The 13,230-nt window shown below is 56.6% G+C and overlaps 1 protein-coding gene across 2 annotated transcripts; it reads left to right on the forward strand.

Annotated features, from left to right (window-relative positions):
* Positions 1-321: 321 nt before the first annotated feature.
* Positions 322-8,361, forward strand: STXBP2 (syntaxin binding protein 2). Of its 2 annotated transcripts, none has more exons than XM_081076139.1 (19): positions 322-433; positions 1,536-1,585; positions 1,862-1,943; positions 2,421-2,497; positions 2,656-2,734; positions 2,822-2,925; positions 3,325-3,473; positions 3,660-3,744; positions 3,832-3,962; positions 4,061-4,168; positions 4,496-4,553; positions 4,679-4,744; positions 4,849-4,929; positions 5,266-5,404; positions 5,879-5,988; positions 6,782-6,877; positions 7,543-7,628; positions 7,742-7,899; positions 8,209-8,361. In XM_081076139.1, the coding sequence occupies exons 1-19, from the start codon at positions 397-399 to the stop codon at positions 8,292-8,294; spliced, it is 1,782 nt and encodes a 593-aa protein (XP_080932265.1). In that variant the 5' UTR covers positions 322-396; the 3' UTR covers positions 8,295-8,361. The 2 variants fall into 2 exon arrangements, 1 of the variants encoding a protein (XP_080932265.1); XR_013995086.1 differs by having other exon boundaries at positions 363-433; positions 6,451-6,877; positions 8,209-8,360.
* Positions 8,362-13,230: the final 4,869 nt, after the last annotated feature.

Raw genomic sequence — 13,230 nt, forward strand, 5'->3', positions numbered from 1 at the left:
TACAAAAGGTAAATGGGTCACGGGTGTGTGGCCCCGCGGCCCTCTGTGGGCACGCAGCATCCCTCAGCCACGGAGAAACAGGTGAAGGGGCTATTACTGCTCTGCGATCCCCCTTTCTCGCGGCACACAAGCAGGGGAAGTGTGTCTGAGCCCTCGTCTGGGAGCGTGTCGTCGGGAGGGGCCCCTTCAGCGATTCCATGCCTTTTGCTCGGACACATCTGCCCGTCCGCTCCACGGGGGACCCACCTTCCTCTCCGAGAACCGACAGCGGAGCATGGCCAGGTGAGCGGAAGGCGGGGCCAGCTCCCGCGGGGCGGGGTCCACGTGGGTGACGCGCGGGGCCACGCCCCCACCTCGGGACAGACCCGGAAGCGGCGGCGGCGCCCCTTGGGGAAGATGGCGCCCTCGGGGCTGAAGGCGGTGGTGGGGGAAAGTGAGTGTCGCCCCAGGCCGGGCTCGGCTTCTGCGTCCCCTGGGGGGCGGGGGCCAGGGACACTGGGGAGCTGGGGTCCGACCTGGGCGTCGAGCACCTGGCTCTCGAGGGGGCGGACGGGGCTTGGTTCCTGCTGGACGTCCCGGCTCTCCGGTGCCGGAGCGGAACAAAGTTGGTAGACTGGACTCCAGGGACCCCAGGGTATCAGGCTACGTGTGGCGTCGGCAGGTGCCGGGGCCCGGACTCCTGGGCGCGCTAAGGTGCCGGCGGGACGTGGGGCGGGCACAGCGGGACGCCCGGACTCCCGCGGGAGCTGGAGCTTTGGGGCCCCCACGCGCGGCCGGGCCGCGCTGGGTGCGCGGATCAGCGACCCCAGGTGGTGTGACGCTCAGGGCGCGGGTCCAGGCCTCTGCGCGGGTCCGGGAGCGGGTGACGCTTCCTCTGTGCTCGGCCCCTGAGAGTCCCGTGCAGCGCGGGACCCAGCGTCCAGGCCGCGCGGGTGGGCTCTGGGGGGATGGGTGGGCATCGCCCCCTCCGGCGCCTCGGGTAGTTCCGGCCTCAGCTGCTCCTTCCGCCCTGCGGGGCCCGATAACAGTGGACATGACACTGGCAGGGCGTGGCCACCTCGTCCGTTCTCCCCACGCCCCTCCGCGGGGCAGGGCAGGACAGAGTGGGGCTCAAACTCCCAGAACCCCAACTAAAATTTTTAGGATGAGGAAATTGAGGTTGGAGGTTGGCTGATGGAATGACCACAGCCAGGCACGTTTCAGAGCAGGGAACCAGGGGAAAGCCAAGTCTCTGGAGGCAAGAAGACCAGTATGGAGCCCTGGCTTTACAGTCATTGTTCATTTTAGCATATTTATCCAGCGGCTACTTATACCCCATTGGGCACTTAGGGTCCTTAGTCTAGTCACTTGCCCTCTCTGAGCCTCAGTTTGCCTGTCTATGAATTGGGAATGATACCAGGAGGTATGTCACAGAATGGGGGAGGGGAGGAGTAAACAGCAGTTAAGATGGATGTCTAGCCAGGGATCCAGAAGATTTGGGGTGTGGTGGGGCCAGAGGACCCAGCGTCCTGAGCCTACCCCTTCCTTCCCTACAGAAATTCTGAGCGGAGTTATTCGGAGTGTCAAAAAGGACGGGGAGTGGAAGGTAGGGGGGAAGCAGAATGCTTTGTCCAAACCCATGTGGAGGGCCTTGAGTATGGGACCCCCTCAAGCTCCCCCAGGAGGCTTCTGTCCACAGGGGTGGGATCCGGTGGGCTGGTGTGGGATAGGGTGGGGGTGGAGTCCTGGGTCCTACCTCCCCAGCAGCCAGCTCTTGAAGCCGTCAGTCCTGCCCACCACCCCAGCCTCAACTCCGGGACAGCTATGGCCTCTCCTACCCACTTGTCTGTCCATTGGTCCATCTGTCTGTCCATCTGGACAGGTGCTCATTATGGACCACCCAAGCATGCGAATTTTGTCGTCCTGCTGCAAGATGTCCGACATCCTGGCTGAGGGCATCACCAGTGAGTGGACACCCCCACCTCGTGCTCCCCAGGTGGAACCTGAGGGTGGGATCTCCCGAACGTGGGACCCCAGGGGTGCAGCCCCTGCATGTGGCATCTCCTCAAATTGTCCAGAAATCCCAAGTATGCAGCTCTCTGCATAGACAGCCTGGAGCGTGTCACCTCCCAAATATGTTCCCCAAATGGGCAACCTGAGTGTGGGAGCCCGTGATGGGCAGATCTCCCACGCAGGACTCCTGGCTGCAGCCCCCTAAGGGGTCAGCCTGCCCAGCTTGCAACCCCTGTGTGTGTGGAACCCTGTGTTGAACCCTCAGGGTGAACTCATTGTGGGCCCCCAGAATGCATACTTTTCTATGGGAGGCCTCCAGGGTTGTGACTGTGACACCCTGAATGTTCAGAATCCTGCCATGTCTTGAGACTTGCCACGTGCCCTGGTCCCAATGCTACCTTCACGTGTCCTTCTTCTGTTCTTATTAGTTGTCGAGGACATCAACAAGCGACGAGAACCCATCCCCAGCTTGGAAGCCATTTATTTGTTGAGCCCCACAGAGAAGGTGCCTACGTGAACGCGTGTGTGTGAGCGTGCATGTGTGCCTGCCTTTGCATGTCTGCACGTGTATGGGGTCACAGGCAGCAGCTGGGAGGCCGGGGCAGAGGACAGATGGGTCAGCGGGTGCCGGGCCAGGCCTGGAGAGTGATCCCCATTCCCCAGTCAGTGCAGGCCCTGATTGCAGACTTCCGGGGGACCCCGACCTTCACCTACAAAGCAGCACACATCTTCTTCACCGACAGTGAGTGAGGAGAGCTAGAGGCGTGGTGGTTGGGGCCAGGGGGAGTGGGGTTGGCTCTGGCCTGATGCCTCCTTTTGTCCCCCCCAGCCTGCCCTGAGCCCCTGTTCAGTGAGCTGGGCCGCTCCCGTCTGGCAAAGGTGGTCAAGACGCTGAAAGAGATCCACCTTGCCTTCCTCCCCTATGAGGCGCAGGTACAGCCCAGCCTAGTCCTGGGCAGGGAGTGGGGGTCTGTGACCAAATGACCCAGGTTCCCTCAGAAATAGGCTCTGACACAAGTAAAGAGGACAGCGAATCCTAAAGGAAAGGAGCCAACATGGAGCAGAATGAGCTCTTACCACTGTGGGCACCTGCAGCTCGGTTGATTGGGCAACTTCAGGGGACAGTGTAGAGCATACCTCTGAGTTGTCCTACCCAAGGGGAAGGGGCTGGGGTATTTCCACCTCCCTAGGCATGGGTTAGGGATGCCCCACCCTGCTTCCTGGATGGCAAAGCGGGTTCCAAGGGAGGCCCCAGGGAGTGGCAGGTGCTGGCATCTGGAGTGGGGCAGGTGCACACCTACAGCCTTGGTTCCGGCACTTGCGTCCTTCTAGGTGTTCTCCCTCGATGCCCCCCATAGCACCTACAACCTCTACTGCCCCTTCCGGGCAGGCGAGCGGGCACGGCAGCTTGAGGCGCTGGCCCAGCAGATCGCCACACTCTGCGCCACACTGCAGGAGTACCCAGCCATCCGCTACCGCAAGTGGGAACCCGACCCTGTTGCTGCCCCATCCTGTATCCCACCTTCAACCTCTTGTGACCCCAGCCCTAGTCCTCACCTGCTACCTGACTCCCATCCCTAATCCCATCCTTGAGCCCCAGTCTGTGCTTGGCCCTCTCCAACCCCAGGCCCTGAGGCCCCTGTGTCTGCCCACCCTCCACCCCCCAGGGGCCCAGAGGACACAGCCCAGCTGGCCCACGCAGTCCTCGCCAAGCTGAACGCCTTCAAGGCAGACACTCCCAGTCTGGGCGAGGTCAGTGGCTAACTGGGGAGGTGGGACGAGGCCCCAGCCAGGGTCAGGGTCAATGTCCTCATCCTTGCCCACCCCCACCATCCCCAGGGCCCTGAGAAAACCCGCTCACAGCTGCTGATCATGGACCGGGCGGCTGACCCCGTGTCCCCACTGCTGCACGAGCTCACATTTCAGGCCATGGCTTATGACCTGCTAGATATCCAGCAGGACACGTACAGGTAGGTGGGCCCCAGAACCTCCCTCCCGCAGTCAGCACAGATCTGGGTCCCTGGGCCTCCGCTAGTGCCCCTGACCTTCACATCTCTTCTTCCTGCAGGTATGAGACCACCGGGCTGAGCGAGGCCCGTGAGAAGGCCGTGCTGTTGGACGAGGATGATGACCTGTGGGTGGAACTCCGGCATATGCACATTGCAGATGTGTCCAAGTATGTGCATGTGGCAGGGCAGCAGGGGTGTGGGCCCCTGCACTGTGGTCCCCACCTGAATCCCTCCCACCACCACCACCCCTCCATGTGGGCCTTCCACCCTCGATGAGTGTGCCCCTCTACAAGCCACGCCCCTCGGCCTACTCCTCTGTGTGTAGGCTTGCACATGGCCTGGTGCAAGTACATTCATCCCCCCAGCTTCTGTCCCCCAAACCTGCAACCCCCACACTGCCCTCAGTCTTGGCAGCCACTATAGTCTTATGGCAGCCACTATAGTCTTGGCAGCAGCCCCCACCCAACCTCATCCCTACCCACCCTCACCACCAGGAAGGTCACGGAGCTTCTGAAGACATTCTGTGAGAGCAAGAGGCTGACCACGGATAAGGTAGGGGCCGGCCTGCGTCAGATGGGCAGCTTGGGAGGAAAACGCCCCTCCCTGCAGAGCAGGGGCAGGGCCTCTGCCTGGATCCCAAGCGTGGAGTGGGGACCTCACACCTGCCCTGTCCCCAGGCCAACATCAAAGACCTGTCCCACATCCTGAAAAAGATGCCACAGTACCAGAAGGAGCTGAACAAGGTGAGCACGGGTGGGGAACCTGCTCCCCCACACTCCCACTTGCCACCCTATCTTTGCCTTGAGTCAGTTTCTGTTTCCCCCAACTCCCACCCTCCACTCCACAGTATTCTACACACCTGCATTTAGCCGACGACTGCATGAAGCACTTCAAGGGTTCCGTGGAGAAGCTGTGCAGTGTGGAGCAGGTACAGCCCAGCGGGCCCAGGACAGGCCCAGGACAGGGTGTGGCCTGTGTGAGGGGCAGGGACTTTGGAGAAGGGGCTGGGAGGGGGCGAGGGGCGGAGCCTTGGTGAGGTGGGGCCTGTGGAGAGGTGTGGCCTGTGTGAGAGGTGGGGCCAGTGGTGAGGTGGACCAATGTGAGGGGCGGGGCTTGTCGGTGACAGGTGGAACCTTCAGAGAGACCTGGTACTAGGATGAAGCCAGGCCACAAATGTCTTGCTGAGGACCCTGGGGGTGTCCCTGCCCAGTTCCTCCTCCTGCCCCCAGTGGCTGGCAGGACAGCTGACCTCCAGTCTCTATAGGACTTGGCCATGGGCTCTGACGCAGAGGGTGAGAAGATCAAGGATGCCATGAAGCTGATTGTGCCAGTGTTGCTGGACGCGGCAGTGCCCGCCTATGACAAGATTCGGGTCCTGTTGCTCTACATCCTTCTACGGAATGGTAGGTGGGGGGCGGTGGGAGCCTCAGCACATCCTGATTCACCACGGTCTCCAGGAATCCTGGGACTTACCCAACCCCACAGTTCCCTGTCCTTGAGATGCCCCAGCTCACCAGGCATGCCAGACCTCACAGATACCCTGCCATTGACCTTGGGGACCCCTCATTGATTCTTTGACATGAGGGCTCCATTGACATAAGAGAAGCCCCCAAATCTGTGACTCATCCAAACTTGGTCCCTCAACTAATTCCAGGGGACCCTCAGTCTACGTCCTCAGGGCTCCCTTCCCATCCCGGATTCTAACATCAGGACTCCCTCCTGTGACTTCTTTCCTGGTCCTGAGGACTTCCCCACTGCAGGCCCTGGGGCCTCCTCACACACCATCCCTTAACCCAGGAAGCCACATGGCCACCTTCTGCCTCCCACCCTCCCAGACACCCCCCCATGAGAATCCCACCCATCCCCGCCCTGGCCAGGTGTGAGTGAGGAGAACTTGGCCAAGCTGATCCAGCATGCCAACGTGCAGACCCACAGCAGCCTCATCCGGAACCTGGAGCAGCTGGGGGCCACTGTCACCAACCCCGGGGTATGCTGGGATCAGAGCCTGGGCCAATGTCGGTGTGGGGAGGGGCAGTGCCTGGAAGAGGGCATTGAGTCAGCCTGGGCCCTGGGAGGCGGAGGTCACCTCACAGGGCTGGCATCCACAGGGTATGGTGTGGTTTTGGGGGAATAGAATGCTATGTGGTGATTGGTCTGGGGACCAGGGAGCACCAGGGCTGTCCCCAACTCTCGGTCACACGATAAGCTGGCGGGGTGAGGTGTAGTCAGAGCGCAGGTCCTGGTGGTGCAACGTGGGGTAAGTGGTCTGAATCCCGGGGTGGACAGCAGCGTTGCCAGCATTGGGGTGAGGGCACACAGTCGACCCTGGGCTCCTGGACATCTCAGAGGACCCCCCTGCGCACCCAGCACGCGCAGCTTCCTGTTTCAGCTTTCCGCTTAGCCGTTCCTGTCTCTCTCTGGCCCAACACATCCACCTCCCCTGACCCAGTCTCCATCCCTGGGCGGTGCCTCTCGTCTCTCGCCTGGTTCTGTGTATCTCCCTGCCTCCCACCTCTCGGTTCCCCCGTTTCTCTGTGTCCTCTAGTCTCCTCATTGTTTTCTCTTTGTCCTTGTCTTTCTTTTTGCCCTCTTTGTCTCATTGTCTCTGTTTCTTCCTTCTTTCTCTCATTCTCTCCTTTTCTCCTCTCTCTCTAGTTCTCTATTCCATTTCTCTATCTTTTTCTACAACCTCTCCCCAAGCCAGATGAGCCCCCAACCCCATCTATGACCCACCTCCTTCTCCCCAATTCCCCCACCGGCCCACCATGCCCTGCCTGTAGGGTCCTGGGACCTCCAGCCGGCTAGAGCGGAGGGAGCGCTTGGAGCCCACCTATCAGCTGTCTCGCTGGACCCCAGTCATCAAGGATGTGATGGAGGTACCACGGGTGGGGGTGGACACAGGGAAGGTAGGGGCAGGCGCCTGACCTCTCTTGCCACCACCACGCCCTGCCCTGATCCAGGCAGCGACTCCGCGCCCTTCATGCTCACGGTGCTAAGCCTCAGGGCTTAATGGAAAATCCCTCATTGCTGGCATCCGGTCTGCTCTGTCAGGGGGCACCCCCCAAACCCACACTGAGGAATTGGGGCAGCAGAGGGGCCCCTCGTGGGGCAGCCTCATTTCCTCTCCACCCACTGGTCCCCTCCTCTATCCCCCTCTATTCTCTTCCCTTGTCCCTGGGAAAGCCCCCTTTTTTCCCCTTCTCCCTCTTCATGCCAGGCCCTGGGACCCAAAAGCAAAAAAGACTAGACCAGGGGCCAGGCTTCTGGCTTCCTGCCTGGTGTCCCTGTGGCGTCCTGGCATTTCCACCCACTTAGGGGCCCAGTGACCTTGACTCCCCCATCCCCAGGGACCCTGCATGCCTGGACTCCTGGATTCCCGAGAGGTTAGGGGCTCAGACTCCTGGGTCCTCCAAGGTCTGGAGATGCAGATGGTGGTTTCTGTCTGCCCGGATCTTGGCTCCTGAAACACCAGTGAGGGGCTTCCAGAGCCAGGGCTCCACCACCTGGAGCTTTTCTCTTAAGCCTCCCCCTCTCGCCTCAGGATGCCGTGGAGGACCGGCTGGACCGCAAGCTATGGCCCTTCGTGTCTGACCCCGCCCCCATGCCCAGCTCCCAGGCTGCTGTCAGGTGAGGGCACTGGGTACCCCCCTACTGGCGCCCAGGCCCATGTTAGGTGAGGGGCGTGGTGGCAGGGGCATCTCCTACCTTTACTGACCTGTCCGCCCTCCCAACATACACAGTGCCCGCTTTGGCCACTGGCACAAGAACAAGGCTGGCGTGGAGGCCCGGGCAGGGCCCCGGCTCATCATCTACATTGTGGGCGGCGTGGCCATGTCAGAGATGAGGGCCGCCTATGAAGTAACCAGGGCCACTGACGGCAAGTGGGAGGTACTCATTGGTGAGTAGCCAGGACTGGGGTCGCTAGGGTGGGGTGGGGCTGGGAGCTGGACTACTCGGTCCCCAAAGGCTGGAACCTCTGCATGGCTAGTGTCTGAGAGCCCTGGGTGAGGAGAGGTGGCTGAACACCTGTGTTTCACTGGGGCTGGAGCTTTGGTTCCCAGGGAAGGGGTCACCTGAGGCCTGGACCCCTGTGTTTCTAAGAGGTGCTCAGAGTCAAAGCCTGGTCTCCCGAGGACCCTGGTTGGGGGATGGGATGTCTGGAGCCGAGGCAGCGACCTCATCTCCCCAACCCTCCCCTCCTGCGCAGGCTCCTCACACATCCTCACTCCAACCCGCTTCCTGGACGACCTCAAGATGCTGGACCAGAAGCTAGAGAACGTTTCTCTGCCTTGACCCTCCCACCCCCACCTTGACCTGCCCAACTCCCTTTCCAGAAAAATAAACTCTTTTCTGTCTGGGGCCAGTGCCCACATCACTTCCCCCCACCCCATTCCACCACACCCTACTGCCCTGCCAGAGGGCATCTGAAGCCCAAGTGGAGGTTAAGAACTTGGGCTCTGGTTTGAATACTGGCTCCAAGATTGATTAGTTGTCAGGTCTTGGCCAACTTGCTGGGTTCCCCATCTGAAAAATGGGGCCAGTAATGGCCACTGCTTTGCAGAGGAAATAAGAGATGGTGGCAGAAAGCTGATGGGTGACAGCTGCTATTCCTGCATTGTCACTAGAGTTACCTTGGGTGCTCCAATGGGATTCTTAGTATTAACAGGTAGGACGGGTCCTATAAGCCCCCAGGAACTGTCCTGACTGAGCCTTGCAGCCCCATAGGCTGGAGATCTTATGCAGCCCCATAGGCTAGGGGTCTTCTCCAGCTCCCAGGATCAGACTGCATTTATATGAGGACCAGCACACAGAGACCATGCCGGGTTCCCACCGCTCTTTCTCTTCCCCACCCCCAGGGTGTTTCCAGGGGCTCCTAACTGCAGGACTTATCAGAGCCTTTACTGGGTATATTTGCTAGGGCTGCCATAACAAAGTACCATATTCTGGATGACTTAAACAACAGAAATTTATTTTCAGTTTTGGAGGGTGGAATTACAAGGTCAAGGTGTTGGCAGGGTTGGTTTCTCCTGAAGCCTCTGTCCCTGGCTTGCAGATGGCCAACTTCTCCCCATGTCCTCACGTGCTCTGCCCTCTGTGTCTGTCTGTCCTAATCCCCTCTTGTAAGGACACCAGTCATATTGGATTAGGGCCCACCCTAATGACCTCGTTTTAACTTAATTGTCCCTTTAAAGGCCCTGTCTCCAGATACAGTCACATTCTGAGGTACTCGGGGTTTGGGCTTCAACATAAGAATTCTGGGGGAACACAGTTCAGCCCAGAACACTTAGCTAAGATGAGATGTGAATCCCATAGCACTAATAAGACACGAGAATCCTTGTCTTGGGCATAAACATGCAGCCAAGCGGACTGACGGCCGAGGAGACTAGCAGCCCTGAGGACACCCTAATCCACCTGTTGGGGGCAGTCAGGGAAGGCTTTCCTTAGGAGGTGAAGTTTGAGTTGGGAATGAAAATGAGGAGGGGAGGGCACCTCGGAGGCAAATGCAGGAAAGTGGAATGAAGCCAGAGGGGAAGAGGATTGAGGGGCAACAAAATCCGAGAGCCACACAGGGCATTGAAGGCCATGGTGAAGATTTGGGTGCCTGGGGAGGGAGGTACACTGGGTATAATGCTTCCCCACCCCCAGTGGAACGACGCTTGTTTCCATTCTGTCACCTCTGGGAATGTAGCCCATACAAGGCTGGGACCAGGAGGGTGTTGGCAGAGACAGGACATCCAGGAGCCTCCTTCCCTGCTCATTTGGGACTTGGCCCTGATTCGGAGGTCACCTTGTGAGAATTCAGGGAAATCTAAGGACGCCTTTCCTAGAAAAATCGTGCACACAGTTTATAGGTGGGGCCTTGGAGAAGTACAAAACTGATTCAGCAATTCTAGGATCTGTCTGAGACTCCCACCAGAGCAGAAAAATGGACGAGCAAGGTTGTCGCATGGGTGGCGGAGGACGGGAGAGAAAGTGGGTCGGCGCGGACTCCTGAGACGGCCCAACCTGGATGCACGTCTCCCGGACGGGCTTCGGCAGGGAAGCGATTTATCTGGCGGGAGACAGAGGAATTGGGAGGGAGACGGTTTTAAAGTAAAACGAAACGCCTCCCGGGGCTTTGGCGGTCTTCCTGCCAGACCGCTTGTGAGCACCAGCGGGCGCTATGGCTCGATTTTCCGCTTTCTTTGATCTTCCGCGTCTGTAACTGGAGCTTGGGTGACCCCAATTAGAAACGTCCAGAAAGTAGGTCAGGGGTTACTCAGTACGCAGCCACAACAAAACTTTGTTGCTTAAACCGCCTCTACTTGTGTCCCTTATTTGTCCCCAGGTGATGTAATGTTTCTAACCTAAGGACATTTTGATTCTACAAACATGCATGGGCCCCTGTGGGCCACAGCAGACGGCAGTATCAGGCCCTGACAGCGTCCCAGGCATCCTGCCAAGCCCTCCACACACATGATCTAGAATCTTCAAAACCCTCCTATGAGAATGAAATCCAACCTCCTCCTCTCTGTGTCCTTTGAGACCCCCGGCCCCACTCCATTCCTGGACCAGTCGGCCATAGCTGCTCCAGCAACACCGGACTGTTCCTGCCATGGGGCCTTTGCACCTGCTGTTTTCCTGCCTGCAAGACTGTTCTCCAAAAGTTTCGCATCCCTCCCTCCTTTCCATCTTAGCTGCAATGTCACCATCTTGGAAAGGCCTCTGCTTTGCTTCCTTGGGGGCATTTATCACGACTTGGTGTGTTTTCTTTGGGGTCCTCTTCTCATCCTGGGAATGGCCCCCATTCTGGATTTGACTGGTTGCTTTTTTGTGACCTCAGGTAGCTTGTTCCTCAACATTCCCCGTTAGGTCTCTGAATGTCAGGTCTCAGAGACCTTGACTTGCAGACAGAGCCATGTCTGCAAGAAAACAAAATGTCTGTTGGCTTGCACCTGCAGACAGAGCCAAACTTGTGATAAGAGAAAACGCCACAAAACAGTTACTGGCTTGCAGGCAGTCAGCATTTTCTGTTCAAACAATGCTCCCCTGTCAGCACAGCCCCTATACAACCCTCCTCACCCCCTCCTTCGGGGCTGCAAGTCTCCTTTAGACGTGCAGCCCGGGCTGTAGCCATCTTTTGCTCAGCCTGATAAACTTTTGTCTCTTACAATAAAAACTTTCTTAACTTGCCTGACCATACGCATTCTTTTACTGGCCGATCTAGCACCCCTCCCCCCATTCCGATCAATGAAAGGGTGTCCACTGGACCAACTCTCCACGTAAAAGTGTTAGCAGCCATTGGTTCTCGCCACTTGGATCCATTCTTTCTTGAAGATTGTTTCCAACCTTACCATTCTTTCTGCTGGAATTAGCTGAGGTCCTTCTCAAAAGAACTGCCCCTCAGCGGTAACCTGATACATTTTCTTATGTGTTATCTTCAAGATACCCAGGAGGCAACTGAATTCATGTGCTCATCAGGGAAGCCTGGGGTAGGGACAGACCTCAGAGTCACTGGTAGTCACATTATAAACACAGGGGGCAACCAGGAACCACTGGCTATCATCATCATCATCATCATCATAGATTAATATAATGTAAAGATAGACTGTTGGACATAATTATGGACATAATATGATTATTTAACACTCTAATGGGGGCCAGCCCTGGGCTGAGCAGTGGTTCTGTGTGTGCTAAGAAGGAGGATCCCACAAAATGAGAAAAAGGGATGCTTCAGGCTAACGTTAGTGCTTTGGACAGTCTGGGGGACCCCTGGGAGGAAGTGAGCACCCATGTTCTTGAGGTTGGGAACGTGTTACAGGGTGATAATTCTCTACCCGTGGGTAACGGATAGTAAGGTCTGTGATCATGAACTTGCTTGACTTGAAAAATGTGAGGGTCCTGGGCACACGGGAGTTGCCCACTGAGCCAGGGGGGGATAGCGAAACCTGAAACCTGGGAGGGACCCTGGCAGAGGAAGGGGGCAGAGTAAGAAGTGCCAGAAGTCTGGGGGAGGGGGAATTTCGTGGTCCCAGCGCAGAAAAGGAAGTGACTGTGACTTAATGAGGAAAGAAAAGCTCAAGGAAATGAGAAAAGTGAAGAAGGGAGGAGGTGCCAGTGTCCCTGATGAACTTAGGCATTGAGGAAGCAGGGCAAGCTTCCTTTTCTTTTTTCTTTTTGTAAAGTTGCTCAAAATCTTAAAACACAAGTTAACCAACAGCTACTGCCAAGAACATTGTGTAAAAGCGTCTGGGGTGAGGAAATTGCCCTGTGAGTGGGAAGGTTCTGCTCCAGTGGGGCCAGAGATGGGGTACCCGGGGCTGGAGCATTCAGGTGACAGGACAGGAAGGGGGGCCCCTCCAGCTTGGGTGACCATAGTTCACTTTTGAGACCACTCAGAGTCTGAATCCCTGTTGTTGGCTGGGGAAATAATGATTAAAAAAAGCGACATTTATGAAGCATTTATTATGTGCCTTGCCCCATCTATATTGTCTACATAGATTCACACAAAGTACTTGCTTAATGAAATAAGATGGAGAAAGAGACATCCTGTGTGATCTCACGTATATGTGGAATCTATCTCCCCGACCCACCTTTACTGGTAAATAATTAACATATAACGTTATGTAAGTTTAAGGTGTACAGCATAGTGATTTGATATGTGTATATATTGTGAAATGATCACAATAAGGTTAGTTAGCACATCCATCCCCTCACATAGTTACAGTTTTTTGTGTGTGGTTAGAACTTTTAAAAATCTACTCTGTAGCAACTTTTAAACACATACTACAGTGCGATCATTAACTATAATCACCATGCTGTACATTAGATTCCCAGAATTTATTCATCTTATAACTGGAAGTTTGTACCTTTTCACCACCCTCACCCATTTCCCACCACCCAGCCCCTGGCAAACACCAATCTGTCCTCTATTTCTATGAGTTTGGTTTTTTTATATGGACTCCAAAAAAGCTGAACTCATAGAAACAGAGAGTAGAGGGTTGTTTACCAGGAGCTGGGAGCAGGAGAAATGGGGAGATGTTGGTCAAAGGGAGCAAACTTCCAGTTAGAAGATGGGTAAGTTCTGAGGATGTAACGTACAACACGGTGATTATAGTTAATAATACTGTATTGTGTACTTGAAAGTTGTTGAGAGAGTAGGTCTCAAATGTTCTCACCACACATACACAAAAAGGTAATTATATGAGGTGACAGAGGTGTTAACTAATCTTATGTGGTAATCATTTCA

This window comes from Rhinolophus hipposideros (genome assembly GCF_964194185.1).
Source record: "Rhinolophus hipposideros genome assembly, chromosome: 16".
Lineage (NCBI taxonomy): Eukaryota > Metazoa > Chordata > Mammalia > Chiroptera > Rhinolophidae > Rhinolophus > Rhinolophus hipposideros.